Source organism: Oncorhynchus gorbuscha, linkage group LG17 (genome assembly GCF_021184085.1).
Source record: "Oncorhynchus gorbuscha isolate QuinsamMale2020 ecotype Even-year linkage group LG17, OgorEven_v1.0, whole genome shotgun sequence".
In the NCBI taxonomy this organism is placed as follows: Eukaryota; Metazoa; Chordata; class Actinopteri; order Salmoniformes; family Salmonidae; genus Oncorhynchus; species Oncorhynchus gorbuscha.
The window spans coordinates 2,665,379-2,690,548 of NC_060189.1; the positions used below are offsets into that span (position 1 = coordinate 2,665,379).

At 44.6% G+C, this 25,170-nt stretch overlaps 2 protein-coding genes across 4 annotated transcripts in view; both read right to left on the minus strand.

Moving 5' to 3' along the window:
• Window positions 1-17,580, minus strand: part of LOC124001174 (tandem C2 domains nuclear protein-like) — a 31,495-nt gene extending 13,915 nt beyond the window's left edge. Inside the window, exons 1-9 of one of the 3 annotated variants that reach the window (XM_046307779.1) lie at window positions 17,474-17,580; window positions 17,106-17,176; window positions 16,001-16,198; window positions 13,181-13,315; window positions 12,088-12,170; window positions 11,140-11,221; window positions 8,976-9,076; window positions 5,659-5,775; window positions 1,912-2,058 (exon numbers count right to left, since the gene is read on the minus strand). In XM_046307779.1, the coding sequence (XP_046163735.1) occupies window positions 1,912-2,058; window positions 5,659-5,775; window positions 8,976-9,076; window positions 11,140-11,221; window positions 12,088-12,170; window positions 13,181-13,315; window positions 16,001-16,198; window positions 17,106-17,175 (933 nt within the window). In that variant the 5' untranslated portion in view covers window position 17,176; window positions 17,474-17,580. Of the gene's footprint in view, window positions 1-1,911; window positions 2,104-5,658; window positions 5,776-8,975; window positions 9,077-11,139; window positions 11,222-12,087; window positions 12,171-13,180; window positions 13,316-16,000; window positions 16,199-17,105; window positions 17,177-17,473 lie in introns of all 3 variants that reach the window. The other 2 variants (XM_046307778.1, XM_046307780.1) reach the window with 2 other exon arrangements.
• A 4,765-nt stretch (window positions 17,581-22,345) lies between these two features.
• fbln5 (fibulin 5) overlaps window positions 22,346-25,170 on the minus strand; it is a 43,439-nt gene continuing 40,614 nt past the window's right edge. The window contains exon 11 of the mRNA XM_046309056.1: window positions 22,346-23,614. Coding sequence (XP_046165012.1) covers window positions 23,453-23,614 — 162 coding nt within the window. The 3' untranslated portion in view covers window positions 22,346-23,452. The remainder of the gene's footprint in view (window positions 23,615-25,170) is intronic.

Sequence of the window (25,170 nt, forward strand, 5' to 3'; positions counted from 1 at the left end):
CGTTCCTGCTCCCAGCTGTTCCTAGTCCCCTAATCAATCATTTAGTCTTCCCACACCTGTTCCCTATCTTTTCCCCTGATTAGAGTCCCTATTTCTCCCCTTGTTTTCCGTTTCTGTCCTGTCGGATCCTTGTATACTGTTCACCGTGCTGTGTCTTTGTATCGCCCTGTCGTGTCGTGTTTCCCTCAGATGCTGCGTGGTGAGCAGGTGTCTGAGTCTGCTACGGTCAAGTGCCTTCCCGAGGCAACCTGCAGTTTATGATCGAGTCTCCAGTCTGTTCTCGTCATTACGAGTGGAATTGTTTCTTATGCTTTATTTACCGCTCCGATTTGTCTAGGAGTATTGCATATTTCCTTTACTGGATTAAAGACTCTGTTTTCGCCAAGTCGCTTTTGGGTCCTCATTCACCTGCATAACAGATTCAGAGGGGTTGGGTTAAACGTGGAAGACACACCTCTCTGATTCAGAGGGGTTGGACCCATTTCAGCCAGGCGTATGATCACAGACCCGTTTCATGATCACAGACCCATTTCAGCCAGGTGTATGATCACAGACCCGTTTCAGCCAGGTGTATGATCACAGACCCGTTTCAGCCAGGTGTATGATCACAGAGCCGTTTCAGCCAGGTGTATGATCACAGACCCGTTTCAGCCACAAGATGGACATGTTGAGGCATTGGGTGTTTATAGAGGTTTACAAACCCCTGGACAGGACACTAGTCTGTCTCCTGTTTCTGTAGTGAGACAGCTTGATGTACAGGACACCCCCTGGACAGGACACTGGTCTATATCCTGTTTCTATACTGAAACAGCTTGATGTACAGGAAACCCCCTGGACAGGACACTGGTCTATATCCTGTTTCTGTAGGGAGACAGCTTGATGTACCAGTACACCCCCTGGACAGGACACTAGTCCATCTCCTGTTTCTATACTGGGACAGCTTGATGTACTAGGACACCCCCTGGACAGGACACTAGTCTATCTCCTGTTTCTGTAGTGAGACAGCTTGATGTACCAGGACACCCCCTGGACAGGACACTAGTCCATCTCCTGTTTCTATACTGGGACAGCTTGATGTACTAGGACACCCCCTGGACAGGACACTAGTCCATCTCCTGTTTCTGTAGTGAGACAGCTTGATGTACAGGACACCCCCTGGACAGGACACTAGTCTATCTCCTGTTTCTGTAGTGAGAAAGCTTGATGTACCAGGACACCCCTTGGACAGGACACTTGTCTATCTCCTGTTTCTGTAGTGAGACAGCTTGATGTACAGGACACCCCCTGGACAGGACACTTGTCTATCTCCTGTTTCTGTAGTGAGACAGCTTGATGTACCAGGACACCCCCTGGACAGGACACTAGTCTATCTCCTGTTTCTGTAGTGAGACAGCTTGATGTACCAGGACACCCCCTGGACAAGATGCTAGTGTATCGCAGGGCCTTACCCCCAATTAATCTCTTTAATGCTGAGTGCCAAGCAGGAACGAATCAGGTCCCATTTTTAAAGTCTTTGGTGTAGCGGATAGAGAGGCTATTCAGCAACCGGATAGTTGCCGGTTCGAATTTCGGGTCTGACGTGAAACATCAAGCGGGAAGTGATCTGGTATCATATCCTAGATGCCATTGCCTGCCGTTGTGCCCTTAAGCAAGGCACTTAACCACGTAGCTCCCCCCCCACGCCTTTCCAAAACCTCTATGTGTCTTTTGGAGGGGTTGGGTTATAAATGGAAGACGCATTTCGGTTGGACCTTTATGTACAATTGACCAATTAAATGAACTTCCTCTAAACGACTCGGATCGAACTCCACAACCTTCCAATCTCAGGGCGGACACTAACCACAAGGCCTCTGAGTTGGAATGTACATTCTAGACATTCTATTTCTATGCTGTATATATATCCATACTTACTGTGGCCTTGGAGGGGGGGCTGAGCTCCATCCAGTGCTGTGTCTCCTCAGGGCCCAGCTGTCTGAGGGAGAGGACACACTCTGCCACCGTTCTCTTCCTGGGGTGGTGGGTCTGCAGCCGGAATACCAGAGCACTGCAACGCAGCTGCTGCAGCCGCAACGTAAACACAAAGGTCTCCATGAAGACTGTGTCCTGGGAGGGAGGGAGGGAGGGAGGGAGGGTGGGGAGAGATACAGGGAGGGAGGGAGGGGAGAGATACAGTGAGGGAGGGAGGGAGGGGAGATACAGGGAGGGAGGGAGGGAGGGAGGGAGGGAGGGAGGGAGGGAGGGAGGGAGGGAGGGAGGGAGGGAGGGAGGGAGGGGGAGGGATACAGGGAGGGAGGGAGGGAAGAGATACAGGGAGGGAGGGAGGGAGGGAGGGAGGGAGGGAGGGAGGGAGGGAGGGAGGGAGGGAGGGAGGGAGGGGAGAGATACAGGGAGGGAGGGAGGGAGGGAGGGAGGGAGGGAGGGAGGGAGGGAGGGAGGGAGGGAGGGAGGGGAGGGAGGGAGGGAGGGTTGGGAGGGAGGGAGAGGAGAGAGAGGAGAGTTGGGAGGGAGGGAGGGAGAGGAGAGGGAGGGGAGAGATGGGAGGGAGGGAGGGAAGAGATACAGGGAGGGGGAGGGAAGAGATACAGGGAGGGAGGGAGGGAGGGTTGGGAGGGAGGGAGAGGAGAGAGAGGGTTGGGAGGGAGGGAGGGAGGGAGGGAGGGAGGGTTGGGAGGGAGGGAGGGAGGGAGGGAGGGAGGGAGAGAGAGGGTTGGGAGGGAGGGAGGGAGGGGAGAGAGAGAGGGGAGAGATACAGGGAGGGAGGGAGGGTTGGAGGGAGGGAGGGGGAGAGAGAGAGAGAGACAGAGAGAGAGACAGGGATGGAAGGAGGGAGGGGGGGGGAGAGACAGAGAGAGAGACAGGGAGGGAAGGAGGGAGGGAGGGAGAGACAGAGAGAGAGAGAGACAGGGAGGGAGGGAGGGAGGGAGAGAGCGAGAGAGAGAGAGAGAGGGAGGGAGGGAGGGGGAGGGAGGGAGGGAGGGAGGGAGGGAGGGAGGGAGGGAGGGAGGGAGGGAGGGAGGGAGGGAGCAGAGATAGAAGATAATGACTCAATTCAATCCCTGTCGTGGGAGTTCAGCTGAACAGCGTGATTGAAATGTAAAAGCCGATGTTCCAGCTTAAGTGTAGACAGCATTCACGGTAAAAAAAAACGTCGGCTCAATCTTAAATGACCTTTGCATTTATATTGTAGAGTCTGTAAGGCTTGAATACAGCCCTTAGACAGTATTCCACTCTGGCTCTGTCTGATAGTCTGCTACAAGAGAATCACTTTGTTTCTTGACTTATTTTATCCGCCTCCTTGTCGCTCCTGGCGGAGCAAAGAGCCCCAACAGAGCAAATGAATGAACCCCGTTCTCACTTAGATTCCCTGGGCTATAACACTTAATTCACTGGTACTAACTCGTTCTAGGCCTAATAAATCAGTCAGACTCTTCAAGGGCTGCAACAGCTCAACAACAGAAACACTACGCCAGACAAGAGGATAAAGTGACAACTATAAAAAAAGCCAGTGATTTGATTTAGGAATATAAGAGCTTTGAGGAGATCTTCTCTCTCTCTCTATCTTCCTTGGCGGTGGTCAGATCTGGGCATGTATCCACAAAGCATCTTAGCGAAGGAGTGCTGATCTAGGATCTGTCCATATCATCTCATTCATTCTGATCTAGGATCTGTCCATATCAACTCATTCATTCTGATCTAGGATCTGTCCATATCATCTCATTCATTCTGATCTAGGATCTGTCCATAGCATCTCATTCATTCTGATCTAGGATCTGTCCATATCAACTCATTCATTCTGATCTAGGATCTGTCCATATCAACTTCCATTCATTCTGATCTAGGATCTGTCCATATCAACTTCCATTCATTCTGATCTAGGATCTGTCCATATCATCTCATTCATTCTGATCTAGGATCTGTCCATATCAACTCATTCATTCTGATCTAGGATCTGTCCATATCAACTTCCATTCATTCTGATCTAGGATCTGTCCATATCATCTCATTCATTCTGATCTAGGATCTGTCCATAGCATCTCATTCATTCTGATCTAGGATCTGTCCATATCATCTCATTCATTCTGATCTAGGATCTGTCCATATCATCTCATTCATTCTGATCTAGGATCTGTCCATATCAACTTCCATTCATTCTGATCTAGGATCTGTCCATATCATCTCATTCATTCTGATCTAGGATCTGTCCATATCAACTTCCATTCATTCTGATCTAGGATCTGTCCATATCATCTCATTCATTATGAACTAAAAGGCTCAACTGATCCTAGATCAGCACTCTACTCGTAGACACTTTGTGGATACAGGCCCTGAGCAGGTAATATAATGGCCAGGGGAGAGGAAGGTATGAGATCAGCTGCCAGAGACCTTTCCTCTCTATTCAACACACGTTGCCTATCAAACCGAGCACCAATGTCTAGAATGGGAGAATACTGTTATCAGAACTTCTACTTGGATTGGATGTGAAGCTATTAGTTAACTGACCATCAGTGGTCCAGTGTTTTAGATAGGTGAGGTCATGCTACAGTAACCTGGTTCCAGTGTTTTAGATAGGTGAGGTCATGCTACAGTAGCCTGGTTCCAGTGTTTTAGATAGGTGAGGTCATGCTACAGTAGCCTGGTTCCTGTGGTCCAGTGTTTTAGATAGGTGAGGTCATGCTACAGTAGCCTGGTTCCTGTGTTTTAGATAGGTGAGGTCATGCTACAGTAGCCTGGTTCCTGTGGTCCAGTGTTTTTAGATAGGTGAGGTCATGCTACAGTAGCCTGGTTCCTGTGGTCCAGTGTTTTTAGATAGGTGAGGTCATGCTACAGTAACCTGGTTCCAGTGTTTTAGATAGGTGAGGTCATGCTACAGTAGCCTGGGTCCAGTGTTTTAGATAGGTGAGGTCATGCTACAGTAGCCTGGGTCCAGTGTTTTAGATAGGTGAGGTCATGCTACAGTAGCCTGGGTCCAGTGTTTTAGATAGGTGAGGTCATGCTACAGTAGCCTGGGTCCAGTGTTTTAGATAGGTGAGGTCATGCTACAGTAGCCTGGTTCCAGTGTTTTTAAATAGGTGAGGTCATGCTACAGTAGCCTGGTTCCAGTGTTTTAGATAGGTGAGGTCCTGCTACAGTAGCCTGGTTCCTGTGGTCCAGTGTTTTAGATAGGTGAGGCCATGCTACAGTAGCCTGGTTCCTGTGGTCCAGTGTTTTAGATAGGTGAGGTCATGCTACAGTAGCCTGGTTCCTGTGGTCCAGTGTTTTAGATAGGTGAGGTCATGCTACAGTAACCTGGTTCCAGTGTTTTTAGATAGGTGAGGTCATGCTACAGTAGCATGGTTCCTGTGGCCCAGTGTTTTTAGATAGGTGAGGTCATCCTAGAGTAGCCTGGTTCCAGATGTCTTTGTGCTGTCTTTTCAACTCCAAACAACTATAGACGTTTGCTATGGGCCAACAAACACAAAGAGGTACGGGACCACCAGGCTGATGATAAGTCTGGATGTGACTGTAGTTATAGTATTGTACAGTACAACCACATCTTAGCCTGGTACCAGATCTGTTTGCGTTGTCTTTCCTACATCACTGATCATAGGAGTTGGTATGACAGCGTCAACAGATCTGATACCAGGCTAAGATGTGGTTGGGATGTGCTAAATAACTTACCGGAGAACCTTCCTTGACGGAGCTCTTGAACTGTACTGGTTTGGTCATAGTGATGATTCCTTTAAAGCTAATCTTCTGCTGCTCACTGCTGTTCTGAACGAGGGACACATCCTTACACTGAGAGAAGGAGAGAAATAATAATTGAAGGTCTGGCTACAGATCTAGAGGTTCTGGCTACAGAGTTGAAGAGCTGGCTACAGATCTAGAGGTTCTGGCTACAGAGTTGAAGAGCTGGCTACAGATCTAGAGGTTCTGGCTACAGAGTTGAAGAGCTGGCTACAGATCTAGAGGTTCTGGCTACAGATCTAGAGGTCTGGCTACAGATCTAGAGGTCTGGCTACAGATCTAGAGGTCTGGCTACAGATCTAGAGGTCTGGCTACAGATCTAGAGGGTCTGGCTACAGAGTTGAAGAGCTGGCTACAGATCTAGAGGTTCTGGCTACAGAGTTGAAGAGCTGGCTACAGATCTAGAGGTTCTGGCTACAGATCTAGAGGTCTGGCTACAGATCTAGAGGTCTGGCTACAGATCTAGAGGTCTGGCTACAGATCTAGAGGTCTGGCTACAGATCTAGAGGGTCTGGCTACAGAGTTGAAGAGCTGGCTACAGATCTAGAGGTTCTGGCTACAGAGTTGAAGAGCTGGCTACAGATCTAGAGGTTCTGGCTACAGAGTTGAAGAGCTGGCTACAGATCTAGAGGTTCTGGCTACAGAGTTGAAGAGCTGGCTACAGATCTAGAGGTTCTGGCTACAGAGTTGAAGAGCTGGCTACAGATCTAGAGGTTCTGGCTACAGAGTTGAAGAGCTGGCTACAGATCTAGAGGTTCTGGCTACAGAGTTGAAGAGCTGGCTACAGATCTAGAGGTCTGGCTACAGATCTAGAGGTCTGACTACAGATCTAGAGGTCTGGCTACAGATCTAGAGGTCTGGCTACAGAGTTGAAGAGCTGGCTACAGAGATGGAGGTCTGGCTACAGATCTAGAGGTCTGGCTACAGATCTAGAGGTTCTGGCTACAGATCTAGAGGTCTGGCTACAGATCTAGAGGTCTGGCTACAGATCTAGAGGTCTGGCTACAGATCTAGAGGTTCTGGCTACAGAGTTGAAGAGCTGGCTACAGATCTAGAGGTTCTGGCTACAGAGTTGAAGAGCTGGCTACAGATCTAGAGGTTCTGGCTACAGAGTTGAAGAGCTGGCTACAGATCTAGAGGTTCTGGCTACAGAGTTGAAGAGCTGGCTACAGATCTAGAGGTTCTGGCTACAGAGTTGAAGAGCTGGCTACAGATCTAGAGGTCTGGCTACAGATCTAGAGGTCTGGCTACAGATCTAGAGGTCTGGCTACAGATCTAGAGGTCTGGCTACAGAGATGGAGGTCTGGCTACAGATCTAGAGGTCTGGCTACAGATCTAGAGGTCTGGCTACAGATCTAGAGGTCTGGCTACAGAGATGGAGGGCTGGCTACAGAGCTAGAGGTCTGGCTACAGATCTAGAGGTCTGGCTACAGATCTAGAGGTCTGGCTACAGATCTAGAGGTCTGGTTACAGATCTAGAGGTCTGGCTACAGAGTTGAAGAGCTGGCTACAGGGATGGAGGGCTGGCTACAGAGCTAGAGGTCTGGCTACAGAGATGGAGGTCTGGCTACAGATCTAGAGGTCTGGCTACAGAGTTGAAGAGCTGGCTACAGAGATGGAGGGCTGGCTACAGAGCTAGAGGTCTGGCTACAGATCTAGAGGTCTGGCTATAGATCTAGAGGTCTGGCTATAGATCTAGAGGTCTGGCTACAGAGTTGAAGAGCTGGATACAGAGATGGAGGGCTGGCTACAGAGCTAGAGGTCTGGCTACAGATCTAGAGGTCTGGCTATAGATCTAGAGGTCTGGCTACAGATCTAGAGGTTCTGGCTACAGATCTAGAGGTCTGGCTACAGATCTAGAGGTTCTGGCTACAGATCTAGAGGTTCTGGCTACAGATCTAGAGGTTCTGGCTATAGATCTAGAGGACTGGCTACAGATCTAGAGGTTCTGGCTACAGATCTAGAGGTCTGGCTACAGATCTAGAGGTCTGGCTACAGATCTAGAGGACTGGCTACAGATCTAGAGGACTGGCTACAGATCTAGAGGTTCTGGCTACAGATCTAGAGGTCTGGCTACAGATCTAGAGGTCTGGCTACAGAACTAGAGGTCTGGCTATAGAGTTGAAGAGCTGGCTACAGATCTAGAGGTCTGGCTACAGATCTAGAGGTCTGGCTACAGATCTAGAGGTCTGGCTACAGAGTTGAAGAGCTGGCTACAGATCTAGAGGTTCTGGCTACAGATCCAGAGGTCTGGCTACAGAGTTGGAGGTCTGGCTACAGATCTAGAGGTCTGGCTACAGATCTAGAGGTCTGGCTACAGATCTAGAGGTTCTGGCTACAGATCTAGAGGTTCTGGCTACAGATCTAGAGGTTCTGGCTACAGATCTAGAGGTTCTGGCTACAGATCTAGAGGTTCTGGCTACAGATCTAGAGGTCTGGCTACAGATCTAGAGGTCTGGCTACAGATCTAGCGGTCTGGCTACAGATCTAGAGGTCTGGCTACAGATCTAGAGGTTCTGGCTACAGATCTTGAGGTCTGGCTATAGAGTTGAAGAGCTGGCTACAGATCTAGAGGTTCTGGCTACAGATCTAGAGGTCTGGCTACAGAGTTGGAGGTCTGGCTACAGATCTAGATGTCTGGCTACAGATCTAGATGTCTGGCTACAGATCTAGATGTCTGGCTACAGATCTAGAGGTCTGGCTACAGATCTAGAGGTCTGGCTACAGATCTAGAGGTCTGGCTACAGATCTAGAGGTCTGGCTATAGAGTTGAAGAGCTGGCTACAGATCTAGAGGTCTGGCTACAGATCTAGAGGTCTGGCTACAGAGTTGGGGGGGTGGCTACAGAATTGGGAGGCTGGCTACAGAGTTGGGGGGCTGGCTACAGAGTTGGAGGGCTTGGTATCATAGTGTATGTATTATACAGGGACTTGTGTCGCCATTTACTTGTTAGTGTATCTACATTGTGATCATTTTGTTATATGATCAGAAGTCTATGACCATTTTAAGTTTTGCTTGGATAGGAAATATTTGCTCATCATTATTCCTCTTGAGTGAGGAACCTCTCAGAAGTTAACAGAGCAGTGACTTGTGAAGAGAGAGGAGATATTGAGATGGAGATTCTGGGCCCTGGTTTCTGTTGCAACAGTCTGAGACAGAGGCCCCATTCAGCCACCTAGAAGGCAGGTACAATGGGCCCTTTAGTCCCCAAATCCCTCATCCTCACCCCTCCTCCCGGCCTGAAACCGTACCTGTACCAAAGTGATCCACACCTGCTCCAGGTCCTCCTGGTAACTCAGCCGGACACACACCATCCCCAGCTCCCTCTCATCGCCTGACAACGTGATGGACTCTACAAGACAAGCAATACAGAGACATACATTAGTTCAACGGAAAACACAACGTCGTAGCCTACACTCCAAGAACAATAGGGTTCCGAAAGGTTTCTTCGGCTATCCCCATAGGAGAACCCTTTTGGGTTCCATGTAGAACCCTCTGTGGAAAAGGTTCTACGTCGTATTTTGAATGATTTAATGAATGATTTAATTGATTTCTGTATAGACAGGAGTAATTCTATAATTTCAGACAGTGTATTTCCATTTACTTACCTATTGGACCCACTGTTCTGGCGTTTCTCTCCCGTTTAACACTCTTAGAAACAAATGGTGCTATCTAGAAACTGAAATGGTTCTTTGGCTATCCCCATAGGAGAACCCTTTGAAGAACCCTTTTTGGTTCCAGGAAGAACCCTTTTTGGTTCCAGGTAGAACCCATTTTGGTTCCAGGTAGAACACTTTTTGGTTCCAGGAAGAACCCATTTTGGTTCCAGGTAGAACCCATTTTGGTTCCAGGTAGAACCCTTTTTGGTTCCAGGTAGAACCCTTTTTGGTTCCAGGTAGAACCCATTTTGGTTCCAGGTAGAACACATTTTGGTTCCAGGAAGAACCCTTTTTGGTTCCAGGAAGAACCCTTTTTGGTTCCAGGAAGAACCCTTTTTGGTTTCATGTAAAAACCCTTTTCCACAGAGGGTTCTACATGGAACCCAAAAGAGTTCTACCTGGAACCAAAAGAGGTTATTCTATGGAGACTGACAAATAAAACTTTTGGGGGGAAAAAATCCTAAGAGTTTATTGCTTTTCATATTACCTTTCTTTCGTTGTCCAGAAACCAAAAGGCACAATCCTAGACATATTATCAACCCATCCTAGTTGTTGCATTTTTACATTCCCCCACTTTCTAAGTTTCTAACATAGATTTTAATCTGTCACATATGGATTAGCTATCACGTGCTCTGTTCAGAATGGTGTGTTTTCACGTGCTCTGTTCAGAATGGTGTGTTTTCACGTGCTCTGTTCAGAATGGTGTGTTTTCACGTGCTCTGTTCAGAATGGTGTGTTTTCACGTGCTCTGTTCAGAATGGTGTGTTTTCACGTGCTCTGTTCAGAATGGTGTGTTTTCACGTGCTCTGTTCAGAATGGTGTGTTTTCACGTGCTCTGTTCAGAATGGTGTGTTTTCACGTGCTCTGTTCAGAATGGTGTGTTTTCACGTGCTCTGTTCAGAATGGTGTGTTTTCACGTGCTCTGTTCAGAATGGTGTGTTTTCACGTGCTCTGTTCAGAATGGTGTGTTTTCACGTGCTCTGTTCAGAATGGTGTGTTTTCACGTGCTCTGTTCAGAATGGTGTGTTTTCACGTGCTCTGTTCAGAATGGTGTGTTTTCACGTGCTCTGTTCAGAATGGTGTGTTTTCACGTACTCTGTTCAGAATGGTGTGTTTTCACGTGCTCTGTTCAGAATGGTGTGTTTTCACGTACTCTGTTCAGAATGGTGTGTTTTCACGTACTCTGTTCAGAATGGTGTGTTTTCACGTGCTCTGTTCAGAATGGTGTGTTTTCACGTGCTCTGTTCAGAATGGTGTGTTTTCACGTGCTCTGTTCAGAATGGTGTGTTTTCACGTGCTCTGTTCAGAATGGTGTGTTTTCACGTGCTCTGTTCAGAATGGTGTGTTTTCACGTGCTCTGTTCAGAATGGTGTGTTTTCACGTGCTCTGTTCAGAATGGTGTGTTTTCACGTGCTCTGTTCAGAATGGTGTGTTTTCACGTGCTCTGTTCAGAATGGTGTGTTTTCACGTGCGCTGTTCAGAATGGTGTTTTCCCAGGTGCGCTGTTCAGAATAGTGTTTTCTAGGTGCGCTGTTCAGAATGGTGTTTTTTCAGGTGTTCTGTTCAGAATAGTGTTTTCACATGAATTGCATTTTGACAAATGTTTGAAATTGACTGCTTCATTACATGAGTTACATGTTCTGTTCGGATTCATTACCATAATTGAAATGTGATTTATGTCCAACCCTGGTGCGTGTGTGTGGGCCTGTGTGTGTGTGTGTGTGTGTGTGTGTGCGTGTAATGGTGTAATGGTTACCAAGACTACGGCTGCTCCCCAGGGAGTCCCTCGTAGAGGACGAAGCACTGCTGCTCTGGACGTTGGACACACTGTCATACCGCTGCATCGGGATAAACACACAACGTAAACCACTGGACGCAAATGTCGCAACAAAACACAGAGACAACATTGCATGATATCAAGAGAAAGTCAACAGGACGTGAACAGGATACTCAAACAGCCTATTTTATGATCTTCCTGTATGCATAATTACACTACACTAAACATAGCAACAGCTGTAAAAAAAAGGTAGTTTCCCCAATAAGGCGTTGTAAAAACAATACAACACACTAAAGACAGCCAAACGACTACTTGCGCTACTTTTGACCAGGGCCCATTGGTCAATATAAAAGGCAATATAATACCATTTGGAATACAACTCAGGAGTACTATTCGTTCAGACGGAAGCACGCGCAGCACTGGAGTTTATCGCGTTATTTATGACGAGGTTCAGTACGAGAGCTTGTAATGTTTCTTTGTGGTTCTGGGGGCGAGACACGAGATACGGAGTATTCAAAACGGCTTCACTATCGATATATATATATATATATATATACACCTGGTAACCAATAGGTTGTTGATGACACGCGAATACGATACAGAACTACGCGATATCCTTTACTAATGCAGCGAAGAGAACCCCACCCGGACAGCCCTAACCAAACCCTTTGTAAAACACTACATATACATGTTTTTGATTGATTTCCACTTCATTTAACACAATCAACAGAGATTTGCTCCGTCTTTTACCAGACAGAACGGTGAGTAACGGTCAATGAAAACACTGATGGTACAAGTGGCGCACAATGATTTATTAAGAGGTTCAGAAATAGGTACGGCAGCTCATAGGTTAGGCGTTAGGCTTTGTTTACTGTGGCTTCACAGGTGCTGAGTTAAATAAATATTACAGTAAACATAAAACCTCACCTGTATGTGGCTGTGAAGGCTGGGGTTAGACAGATTAAACATAGATGTACTCAGACTCTGTGTTCCAGTCTTCATATTCCCACCTGAAAGCCAAGCCATCAGTTAACGGTACATAAAAGACACAAGAACATCTAAATCTAAATTAAACACTGTGAACCTTTCTTAGTGTGATGATTTTCTAGTTTATTTTTCTGATATTGTAGTTATACACCTGATTCAGAGGTCCTGGTCTCGCCTCACACTATATCCATAATGCTAAAATAATGGGAATGGTAGAGAACCGCCAACTGTCGAAAATGTTGAAAAATACAAAAACGGAAGCTCGGATACAAAAATATTGCAAAACAGTACCAGATTTTTATGCTAATGTTCAAAAATCTGCAGATTTAAAAAAGACAAATCTGTGCATGATATAGTGGCAACAAAATTAACTTTTTTTCTAATGTACCGAATACACATTTTTTTTAGATTCCATCACATTTTCAACTCTACGGATAGTTTTGTTACAAAAACTGTTCTGTTAAAATAGCAAATGTTCCGACTCAGGTCTCGGTACACACGCTCTACGGTAGTCAGTCTGAATGATGAGATTATTATGGTCAGAGCGAGAACATTTTTCTTTGTCAAATGGCAGTCAAGCATCGATCATCATGTCACTAGAATCAGACCCTCAACATTTGTTGGAAAAGAGCATCTAGCCCATCCCGTGCACTTTTTACAGTACAGGGTTAGTGTGATTTTACAGTACAGGATTAGTGTGATTTTACAGTACAGGGTTAGTGTGATTTTACAGTACAGGGTTAGTGTGATTTTACAGTACAGGGTTAGTGTGATTTTACAGTACAGGGTTAGTGTGATTTTACAGTACAGGGTTAGTGGATTTTACAGTACAGGGTTAGTGTGATTTTACAGTACAGGGTTAGTGTGATTTTACAGTACAGGGTTAGTGTGATTTTACAGTACAGGGTTAGTGTGATTTTACAGTACAGGGTTAGTGTGATTTTACAGTACAGGGTTAGTGTGATTTTACAGTACAGGGTTAGTGTGATTTTACAGTACAGGGTTAGTGTTAGGGTGACACCACAGTACACACCTGATCCACTGGGAGTCTTTTTCAGGGTGCTGTTGTGTGTTGTCCTGGGACACATGTTGGGGGAGGAGTCAGGGTTATAGATGATATGACTGTCCCCTGACAGCTCAGCCTTCCTCTCTGCATAGGCGCTACTGGCTGACACGGGGGTCAACAAAGGTTAGAGGTCACAGGTCAGAAGTTACAGGACACATCACATAAACCTGGGGTACACACAGAGTTTATCAACATAATCAATGCACAGTTGGTACATTATTGTGATAGTTTGACCCTGGTCAAAACCATTCATCTTGGGGTGGTGTTCCAAAATGCAATCATATCACACGCAATTTTACCATTTATAAAACGGTCATATACAAAACAGTATATGTGTGTACAAAACATTAAGAACACCTTCCTTATATTGAGTTGCACAGTTTTGTCAAGTCGGTTGGATGTCCTTTAGTGGACCATTCTTGATACACTGTTGTCAGGGAAACTGTTGTTGCGTGGGAGAAAAAAAAAACCCCACCCCTTAAAGGAACCCAGCAGCGTTGCAGTTCTTGACACAAAACCAGTGTGCGCCTGGCACCGACTACCATACCTCATTCAAAGGCACGTACACACTTTGTCTTGACCATTCACCCTCTGAATGGCAAAACACAATCCATGTCTCAATGCTTAAAAATCCTTCTTTAACCTCTCCTCCGATTCATCTGCACTGATTTGAAGTAATGACATCAATAAGAGATCTTAGCTTTCACCTGGTCAGTCTATGTCTGTTAAACTACCCCTGGATAACTGAGCCTGCTGGATCCATAGGTCTATGTGTCGAAGGAGCACTGTGCAAGCGATAATATTGAAATGGAAGGAGTATCAGACCACTGCAAATCTACCAAGACCTGGCCGTCCCTTTAAACTTTCAGCTCATACAAGGAGAAGACTGATCAGAGATGCAGCCAAGATGCCCATGATCACTCTGGATGAACTGCAGAGATCTACAGCTGAGGTGGGACACTCTGTCCATAGGACAACAATCAGTCGTATATTGCACAAATCTGGCCTTTATGGAAGAGTGGCAAGAAGAAAGCCATTTCTTAAAGATATCCATAAAAAGTGTTGTTTAAAGTTTGCCACAAGCCACCTGGGAGACGCACCAAACATGTGGAAGAAGGTGCTCTGGTCAGATGAAACCAAAATTGAACTTTTTGGCAACAATGCAAAACGTAATATTTGGCGTAAAAGCAACACAGCTCATCACCCTGAACACACCATCCCCACTGTCAAACATGGTGGTGGCAGCATCATGGTTTGGGCCTGCTTTTCTTCAGCAGGGACAGGGAAGATTGATGGGGAGATGGATGGAGCCAAATACAGGACCATTCTGGAAGAAAATCTGATGGAGTCTGCAAAAGACCTGAGACTGGGACAGAGATTTGTCTTCCAACAAGACAATGATCCAAAACATAAAGCAAAATCTACAATGGAATGGTTCAAAAATAAACATATCCAGATGTTAGAATGGCCAAGTCAAAGTCCAGACCTGAATCCAATCGAGAATCTGTGGAAAGAACTGAAAACTACTGTTCACAAATGCTCTCCATCCAACCTCACTGAGCTCGAGCTGTTTTGCAAGGAGGAATGGGAAAAAATTGCAGTCTCTTGATGTGCAAAACTGATAGAGACATACCCCAAGCGACTTACAGCTGTAATCGCAGCAAAAGGTGGCGCTACAAAGTATTAACTTAAGGGGGCTGAATAATTTTGCACGCCCAATTTTTCAGTTTTTGATTTGTTAAAAAAGTTTGAAATATCCAATAAATGTCATTCCACTTCATGATTGTGTCCCACTTGCTGTGGATTCTTCACAAAAAAATACAGTTTTATATCTTTATGTTTGAAGCCTGAAATGTGGCAAAAGGTCGCAAAGTTCAAGGGGGCCGAATACTTTTGCAAGGCACTGTATATATATATAGTAAAGAACTGTCCTCTAGTAATAAAACCTGGTTTTATATGGGTTTATATATATATATATAGTAAAGAACTGTCCTCTAGTAATAAAACCTGGTTTTATATGGATTTATATATATATATATATATAGTAAAGAACTGTCCTCTAGTAATAAAACCTGGTTTTATATGGGTTTATATATATATATAGTAAAGAACTGTCCTCTAGTAATAAAACCTGGTTTTATATGGGTTTATATATATATATATATATAGTAAAGAACTGTCCTCTAGTAATAAAACCTGGTTTTATATGGGTTTATATATATATATATAGTAAAGAACTGTCCTCTAGTAATAAAACCAGGTTTTATATGGGTTTATATATATATATATATAGTAAAGAACTGTCCTCTAGTAATAAAACCTGGTTTTATATGGGTTTATATATATATATATAGTAAAGAACTGTCCTCTAGTAATAAAACCTGGTTTTATATGGGTTTATATATATATATAGTAAAGAACTGTCCTCTAGTAATAAAACCTGGTTTTATATGGGTTTATATATATATATATATATAGTAAAGAACTGTCCTCTAGTAATAAAACCTGGTTTTATATGGGTTTATATATATATATAGTAAAGAACTGTCCTCTAGTAATAAAACCTGGTTTTATATGGGTTTATATATATATATATATAGTAAAGAACTGTCCTCTAGTAATAAAACCTGGTTTTATATGGGTTTATATATATATATATATAGTAAAGAACTGTCCTCTAGTAATAAAACCTGGTTTTATATGGGTTTTCGCTCTTTAAAACAAAGCTGTCTGGTGGGTAAAAACGAACAAACAACAACAAAAAGACATTGATTGATTGGTTCGTACTGTGTTGCCACGGTGTCTGGTTGCCGAGGTAACGTGAGCCTGGCGGTTGGATGTAGGAAGGTTTGAACGTGGGGATGACAAAGGGAACCTCTTTCCCACCCGGGGGGAGTTTGGAGAGGAGATAGTCCTCCGATACCCCTACAGTCTTCCTGGGGTCACCTGAGATGGCTCTGGCAGGGGACATCTTCACCGTTATCACTACAAAGTATAGACATACATGGATCAGTTCAAATATACTGAACAAAAATATCAAAAACGCAAAACATGCAACAATTTCAATGATTTTACTGAGTTACAGTTGATTTAAGGAAATCAGTCCATTGAAATAAATTCATTAGGCCCTAATCTATGGATTTTACATGACTGGGCAGCGATGGCCCAGCCAATCAGAATGACTTTTTTTCCCCCACAAAAGGGCTTCATTATAGACAGAAATACTCCTCAATTTCATCAGCTGTCTCGGTGGCTGGTCTAGGGTGTGAAGAAGGCGGATGTGGAAGTCCTGGGTTGCCGTGGTTACACGTGGTCTGCAGTTGTGAGTCCTGGGTTGCCGTGGTTACACGTGGTCTGCAGTTGTGAGTCCTGGGTTGCCGTGGTTACACGTGGTCTGGAGTTGTGAGGCCAGTAGGACATACTACCAAATTCTCTAAAAACTAAGTTGCAGGCAACTTATGGAACATTTCTGGGATCTTTTATTTCAGCTCGTGAAACATGGGACCAACACTTTACATGTTGTGTTTATATTTTTGTTCTGTATATTTTATATCCCACTTATTGAAAGAGATAATTCCACTCCCAGGGGGCATTTTCAATGTGAACTCTACAGAGTACAGGACATTCATCACATACTAATCACGTATCGCATGTCATTTGGGCAATATCCTATATTTGACTATTTGAAATGGAAAAAGGAACAACTTACAAGAAAGTAAAACAAAATGGTATTTTGTTCTGAAATCTATTTTATTTAACAAACAATTGTTCTGAAATCTATGTTATTTAACAAACAATTGTCAGAAGGATATAAGGCTATAAAACACGGAATAATCCAGTATAGTTGATAATATATATATTTAAAAAAATATTTATAAAGTTAACAATTTACCTTTCTGTTTGATTGCCTTGTCTTTGCCTTGGAAGCTTTTGCAGCAGTTATTGATGCATTCCATTGCCATGCTGTAATAGAGTCCAAATCAGGGACGACATTTAAGCAGAGTGCAACGTTTAAGCACAGGACAGGACGCAAACTACCTCTGAAAGAGTCTCATAAAGACACTCTCATTCATTTCTAACTGACTGTTTTTTTTTTTTTTTTTTTTTTGGACCACAAAATACTTCATGAAATGAATAGACAGTAGTCATCTAATATCTCATGATGAGAATAGATCAATATCTAGAAAATGTAGTAACAATAAGATACCTAATCTCTCAATATAATCGGATCAACCAGAGAAAAAAAAACTTCTAAATTACCTGCAGAGCGGTTATCTCGCCGGGAAGAAGCAGCACTTCTATCTTTCTCTATAGAACAGGTGGAATAGTGGGAATTCTCCCAGTCTGTTTTGATCTGAGAAGCCTCCTCTGGAACCACAGAATAGTGTTGGGTCTTAGTGCCTGTCTATTATAGTGCTGGTTGACCAGTGTTGGCACGCACTCTCTCTCGCTCACACACACACTCTGTCTCAAGGGGAATGCCCTTCAACAAGACATTCTCGGAAGAACACCACAAGCTTCCTTCTCTGAACAAAGAGAACAAACAAGCAGTAGACTAAATTGCTTCCTTAATAAATAACATACAATAGTCTTCAACTTAATCTCTCTACATACAGTTGAAGTCGGAAGTTTACATACACCTTAGCCAAATACATTAAACTCAGTTTTTCATAATTCCTGACATTTAATCCTAGTAAACATTCCCTGTCTTAGGTCTGTTAGTATCACTTTAGTTTAAGAATGTGAAATGTCAGAATAATAGTTGAGAGAATGATTTCTTTCAGCTTTTATTTCTTTCATCACATTCCCAGTGGGTCAGAAGTTTACATACACTCAATTACTATTTGGTAGCATTGCCTTCACATTTTTATCTTGGGTCAAACATTTCGGAGTAGCCTTTCACAAGCTTCCCACAATAAGTTGGGTGAATTTTGTCCCATTCCTCCTGACATGATGCTGCCACCCCCACAACATGATGCTGCCACCCCTTAAAGGAACCCAGTTTGAAGGAGTAAATGTGATTCTTACCTCTCTGAAGACTCTGTATTAACTCCTGAGATTCCTTCATCTCTATTTCTTTTTCTCCCACTTTTAAGGGTTGGCTCTCATCTCTACATCTCTCCTTGGCTCTCATCTCTACATCTCTCCTTGGCTCTCATCTCTCCTTTTCTCCTTGGCTCTCATCTCCCATCTCTCCTTGGCTCTCATCTCTCCATCTCTCCTTGGCTCTCATCTCTCCTTTTCTCCTTGGCTCTCATCTCTCCATCTCTCCTTGGCTCTCATCTCTCCTTTTCTCCTTGGCTCTCATCTCTCCATCTCTCCTTGGCTCTCATCTCTCCTTTTCTCCTTGGCTCTCATCTCTCCTTTTCTCCTTGGCTCTCATCTCTCCTTTTCTCCTTGGCTCTCATCTCTCCTTTCATCTCTCCTTGGCTCTCATCTCTCCCTTTTCTCCTTGGCTCTCATCTCTCCCTTTCTCCTTGGCTCTCATCTCTCCTTTTCTCCTTGGCTCTCATCTCTCCTTTTCTCCTTGGCTCTCATCTCTCCTTTTCTCCTTGGCTCTCATCTCTCCTTTTCTCCTTGGCTCTCATCTCTCCATCTCTCCTTTTCTCCTTGGCTCTCATCTCTCCTTTTCTCCTTGGCTCTCATCTCTCCTTTTCTCCTTGGCTCTCATCTCTCCTTTTCTCCTTGGCTCTCATCTCTCCTTTTCTCCTTGGCTCTCATCTCTCCATCTCTCCTTGGCTCTCATCTCTCCATCTCTCCTTGGCTCTCATCTCTCCTTTTCTCCTTGGCTCTCATCTCTCCTTTTCTCCTTGGCTCTCATCTCTCCTTTTCTTCTTGGCTCTCATCTCTCCTTTTCTCCTTGGCTCTCATCTCTCCTTTTCTCCTTGGCTCTCATCTCTCCTTTTCTCCTTGGCTCTCATCTCTCCTTTCTCCTTGGCTCTCATCTCTCCATCTCTCTCCTTGGCTCTCATCTCTCCATTTCTCCTTGGCTCTCATCTCTCCATTTCTCCTTGGCTCTCATCTCTCCATCTCTCCTTTTCTCCTTGGCTCTCATCTCTCCCTTTCTCCTTGGCTCTCATCTCTCCTTTTCTCCTTGGCTCTCATCTCTCCATCTTGGCTCCTTTTTCTTCTTGGCTCTCATCTCTCCTTTTCTCCTTGGCTCTCATCTCTCCATCTTCTTGGCTCTCATCTTTTCTCCTTGGCTCTCATCTCTCCTTTTCTCCTTGGCTCTCATCTCTCTCCTTTTCTCCCTTGGCTCTCATCTCTCCATTTCTCCTTGGCTCTCATCTCTCCATCTCTCCTTTTCTCCTTGGCTCTCATCTCTCCCTTTCTCCTTGGCTCTCATCTCTCCATCTCTCCTTTTCTCCTTGGCTCTCATCTCTCCTTTTCTCCTTGGCTCTCATCTCTCCATCTCACCTTGGCTCTCATCTCTCCTTTTCTCCTTGGCTCTCATCTCTCCATCTCTCCTTGGCTCTCATCTCTCCATCTCTCCTTTTCTCCTTGGCTCTCATCTCTCCATCTCTCCTTTTCTCCTTGGCTCTCATCTCTCCTTTTCTCCTTGGCTCTCATCTCTCCATCTCACCTTGGCTCTCATCTCTCCTTTTCTCCTTGGCTCTCATCTCTCCATCTCTCCTTGGCTCTCATCTCTCCCTTTCTCCTTGGCTCTCATCTCTCCTTTTCTCCTTGGCTCTCATCTCTCCATCTCTCCTTTTCTCCTTGGCTCTCATCTCTCCATCTCATCTCCATCTCTCTCTCTTCTCCATCTCCTTGGCTCTCATCTCTCCTCTTTCTCCTTGGCTCTCATCTCTCCTTTTCTCGTCATCTCTCATCTCTCCTTTTCTCCTTGGCTCTCATCTCTCCATCTCTCCATCTCTCCTTGGCTCTCATCTCTCCTTTTCTCCTTGGCTCTCATCTCTCCTTTTCTCCTTGGCTCTCATGTCTCCTTCATACGATTGAAATGTTCCACTGTGTTTACAACTTTAAATGTTCCACAAAACCGACCCTGTTTTCAGAATGGGCCTCAGTGGGGAAGTCCCCTCCCCCACAATCCCTCTCCTCCTTCCATTACAGCTTCCCAGCATTTCTTAATGTGTTTAGTTTTGTAGTTCAGGTCGTCAGTGTAGAGTAATCCTAGGATTCTTAGCTTCCCCGCCTCTTGCCATTGATTGTTATCAGTGTTTTGGACCAATCGCTCAGTGTTGTATTACATGTCTGTGACTCAACACGCATCTTTCACGGTTGGGATGGTGTTCTTCGGCTTGCAAACCTCCCCTTTCTCCTCCGAACATAACGATGGTCATTATGGCCAAACATTTTTGTTTCATCAGACCAGAGGACATTTCTCCAAAAAGTACAATCTTTGTCCCCATGTGCAGTTGCAAACCGAAGTCTGGCTTTAGTATGGCTGTTTTGGAGCAGTGGCTTCTTCCTTGCTGAGTGGCCTTTCAGGTTATGTCGATATAGGACTCGTTTTACTGTGGATATAGATACTTTTGTACCTGTTTCCTCCAGCACCTTCACAAGGTCCTTTGCTGTTGTTCTGGGATTGATTTGCACTTTTCACACCAAAGTACGTTCATCTCTAGGAGACAGAACGCATCTCCTTCCTGAGCGGTATGATGGCTGCGTGGTCCCATGGTGTTTATACTTGCGTACTATTGTTTGTACAGATGAACATGGTACCTTCAGCCGTTTGGAAATTGCTCCCAATGATGAACCAGACTTGTGGAGGTTTACAAATTGTTTTCTGAGGTCTTGGCTGATTTCTTTTGATTTTCCTATGATGTCAAGCAAAGAGGTACTAAGTTTGAAGGGAGGCCTTGAAATACATCCACAGGTAAACCTCCAATATACTCAAATGATGTCAATTAGCCTATCAGAAGCTTCTAAAGCCATGACATAATTTTCTATAATTTTCCAAGCTGTTTAAAGGCACAGTCAACTTAGTGTATGTAAACTTCTGACCCACTGGAATTGTGATACAGTGAATTATAAGTGAAATAATCTGTATGTACACAATTGTTGGGAAAATGACTTGTGTCAAGCACAAAGTAGATGTCCTAACCGACTTGCCAAATCTACAGTATAGTTTGTTAACAAGAAATTTGTGGAGTGGTTGAAAAACGACTCCAACCTAAGTGTATGTAAACCTCCGACTTCAACTGTATGTACAGTGCATTTATTACTTCTCACAAGTGATCTCATTTGACTCTAATGAAGTTCTTATGTCACACCCTGATCTGTTTCACCTGTCCTCGTTATTGTCTCCACCCCCTCCAGGTATTCGCTTATTTTCCCCAGTATATTTATCACTGTTTTTCCTGTCTCTCTGTACCAGTGTATTTATCCCTGTGTTTCCTGTCTCTCTGTACCAGTGTATTTATCCCTGTGTTTCCTGTCTCTCTGTACCAGTGTATTTATCCCTGTGTTTCCTGTCTCTCTGTACCAGTGTATTTATCCCTGTCTCTCTGTACCAGTGTATTTATCCCTGTGTTTCCTGTCTCTCTGTGCCAGTGTATTTATCCCTGTCTCTCTGTACCAGTGTATTTATCCCTGTGTTTCCTGTCTCTCTGTGCCAGTTCGTCTTGTATGTTTCCAAGTCAACCAGCGTTTTTCCCCGTTCTCCTGCTTTTTGCCTCTTTCTAGTCCTCCTGGTTTTGACCCTTGCCTGTTTCTGGACTTTGTACCCGCCTGCCTAGACCACGAGCCTGTCTGCCACTCTGTACCTCCTGGGCTCTGATCTGGTTTTGACCTTTTAGCCTGTCCACGACCGTTCTCTTGCCTACTCCTTTTTGGATTATTAAACATCTAAGAGTCCAACCATCTACCTCCTGTGTCCACATCTGGGTCTCGCCTTGTGTCTTATTCCAAAATACACAATGACATTGTAAAATATAAAGAATAACTTTGGCCAGATATAGCGTTCAGGTCAAAGTACAATGTTTTATTTGACCGACTTGGCTCACTTGTAGAACTCACATGTTGTTACTGAATAGGAATGAATGAAATCTGACAAAGACTTTTAGACAAAAAACACAAAAATACAAAACTGACCACCATTTAAAAAAAATTTTTTTTAATGGTGACGAGTTCTGTTCATGGTAAACGTTTTAAAATGAAACACAGAGACAATGTTCGATGGAAATGTATTTTGTTAAATCCGTAAATGCATGTGAGGGGGCACCATGACAAAATGATTGTCTCAAAATGAAAAATGGAAAAATGAAATGTGTGTAGCTTGATTAGAAAATAGTAATGTCCATTTCACCAGCTGGAGGAGGTGAGGCCCCCCTGCAACAGTAGAAGACATTCTCGTCTTGTTCTTACACAATACAGTGACAGAAACTAACCCAGACCAGAGCAGTCATAGCCTGGTAGCAATCTGTTTTGAGCTAACATTCTACTCCTTGCCATTCCCATGGAATGATAGCACAAACAGACATGGGACCAGGCTAGTTCAGTCAGGTAGGTAGAAAACATACTGTCAAGGTTTTACGGTCCTTTTTTAACAGATCTTAGTCTGTAGATGGTTGACACACACAAAACAAAGCCCCAAAAGCATCACTAACACATTGTATCACATATTGTAAAGCTCACATTCACAGCTTATTTAAAGGAAAACGCTTCACAGAAAATAAGGTGAGTTTATTAATAACACAAAGAGAGAAGTACGCGTGAAAACAACCAACACTGCTTTCAATTACCTTAATAGTAAATGTCATTGGAAATGTGTATTTTTAAAGAGCAGAGAGAGAGAGAGAGATATATAGAGAGTGAGGGAGAGACAGAGAGACAGAGAGAGAGGGAGAGAGAGAGACGGAGAGAGAGGGAGAGAGAGAGAGAGACAGACAGACACATAGAGAGAGCGAGACAGAGGGAGAGAGACAGAGAGAGAGAGAGAGAGAGTCACACAGCCTTTACAATACAACATAAATATCCTTCTGTGTGGATACGTCCTTAGCACCATAATGTACAGTCCGGTAACAGTCTGATGTGGATGTAAGAGTGGGGAGGGGAGGTGGTGAAATGGAGAGGAAGGTGCCCCCCGTCTCCTATAACAACAGGTAAGAGTTTATTGAGACGACAGTTGTGAGGGAAGCGGAGTGGAGCTGCCTGCTGGAAGATCGGGAGATTTGGAGAGTATGGGAATCTAGGAAGGTATACTTCGGGCTTGTGAGAGTTGGACCGGACGTAGTGATTGGTCAGAGGTCAGGGGTTAGAGGTCAGGGGGAGTGGGCCTCAGTAAGGATGCTCAGACACGTATATCGTCAGCCGTATGATACTGCTGCCTCTGAAGTTGATGACGTTGTTAACGGTTACCATCTCCAGATCCAGGACCAGCTCCCTGGGACCCTTGATGGGCCGAGACAGGACCAGAGTGGCACTCACGTTACTGGTTTGCTGTAACGAGAGAGAGAGACAGAGAGAGAGACAGAGAGAGAGAGAGAGAGAGAGAGAGAGAGAGAGACAGAAAGAGAGAGAGAGAGAGAGGGAGAGAGACAGAGAGAGAGAGACAGAGAGAGACACAGAGAGAGAGACCGAGAGAGAGAGAGGGAGAGAGACAGAGAGAGACAGAGACAGAGAGACAGACAGAGAGAGAGAGAGAGAGAGACAGAGAGATACAGAGAGAGAGAGGGAGAGAGAGAGAGAGAGAGGAGAGAGACAGACAGAGAGAGAGAGAGACAGAGAGAGAGAGAGAGATTTCATTTCAGACATGGACTAATGACTGAATGTAGCTCCTAACTTTAGACATCTGGGCCACTGGTGTTTCTGCTTGGAATTTGTGATTGTAGGCCGTGTTACTGAAGTTTAAAGTTTGTTTATGAATATATTAGAAATACATTTTATAGATTGATTGTTTGACATATTGACGAAAAAACATGGGATCAAATCTATTGTACAGATGGGGCTCCATCTATCACGGGACAGCAGGCAGGCCTCTACACTCTAGTTATGCATGTGCCTCCCTCTGCCATCTGGACAACATTGTATGATACACGCACTGAGCTAGAATGGATACACGGAGAGAAACTGGCGGTAAAAGAGCTGAGCGCAGAACTCCGGAGAAATGCAGCAGGTAACTTTGAAACTACATAGCGCCTGTTCTCTAAACTAGGTGGAGATATGCAGCAGGTAACTTCGAGTGTAAACTACATAGCGCCTGTTCTCTAAACTAGGTGGAGATATGGGATCAGGGCATGACAGTGTCCTATTCCCACCGAGGCTTGGTGGTTATCTAGGTGGAGATATGGGATCAGGGCATGACAGTGTCCTATTCACACCGAGGCTTGGCGGTTATCGATTTTTAGAATTGAGGAAGTAAATGTTATCAATCTGTTATCAAAAACAGACTTTGTTGACATTCTGTGTCATGAAAATAAAATGTTTCTCCTTGCCTATATAACAGACATATTTGGGAAACTGAACGAACTCAAAGCAGGGGAAAAACAGAAAACATTGTACAGGTGAGTGATCAGATCAGCAGCATCCGTTTGACTGTGATCCCGGCTCAGTTGACGTGCTGGTAAGTGAAGTCGAAACAGCTGATCTAGCTGTCATGTGACCGAATGCTGCATGCAACGCACTACGGAGGAGTTTTGGTTCCTGCGTAACAAGGGAATAAATAGTGTGCCGTCCTCCCTTCAAGCATTAAAACTCGCGGTACGCCGATTCAGTGCTCTCTTCTGCATTAAAAAACACACATCGATCCGGGTTGGATGTGATTGGAGATGAGGTGCTTACACTGTCGACCACATCCCCGGACTTTGAGAAGCTGAACACGACATGCATCAAGCCACACACCCATCTCAGCATCAAGCCACACACCCATCTCAGCATCAAGCCACACACCCATCTCAGCATCAAGCCACACACCCATCTCAGCATCAAGCCACACACCCATCTCAGCATCAACCCACACCCATCTCAGCATCAACCACACACCCATCTCAGCATCA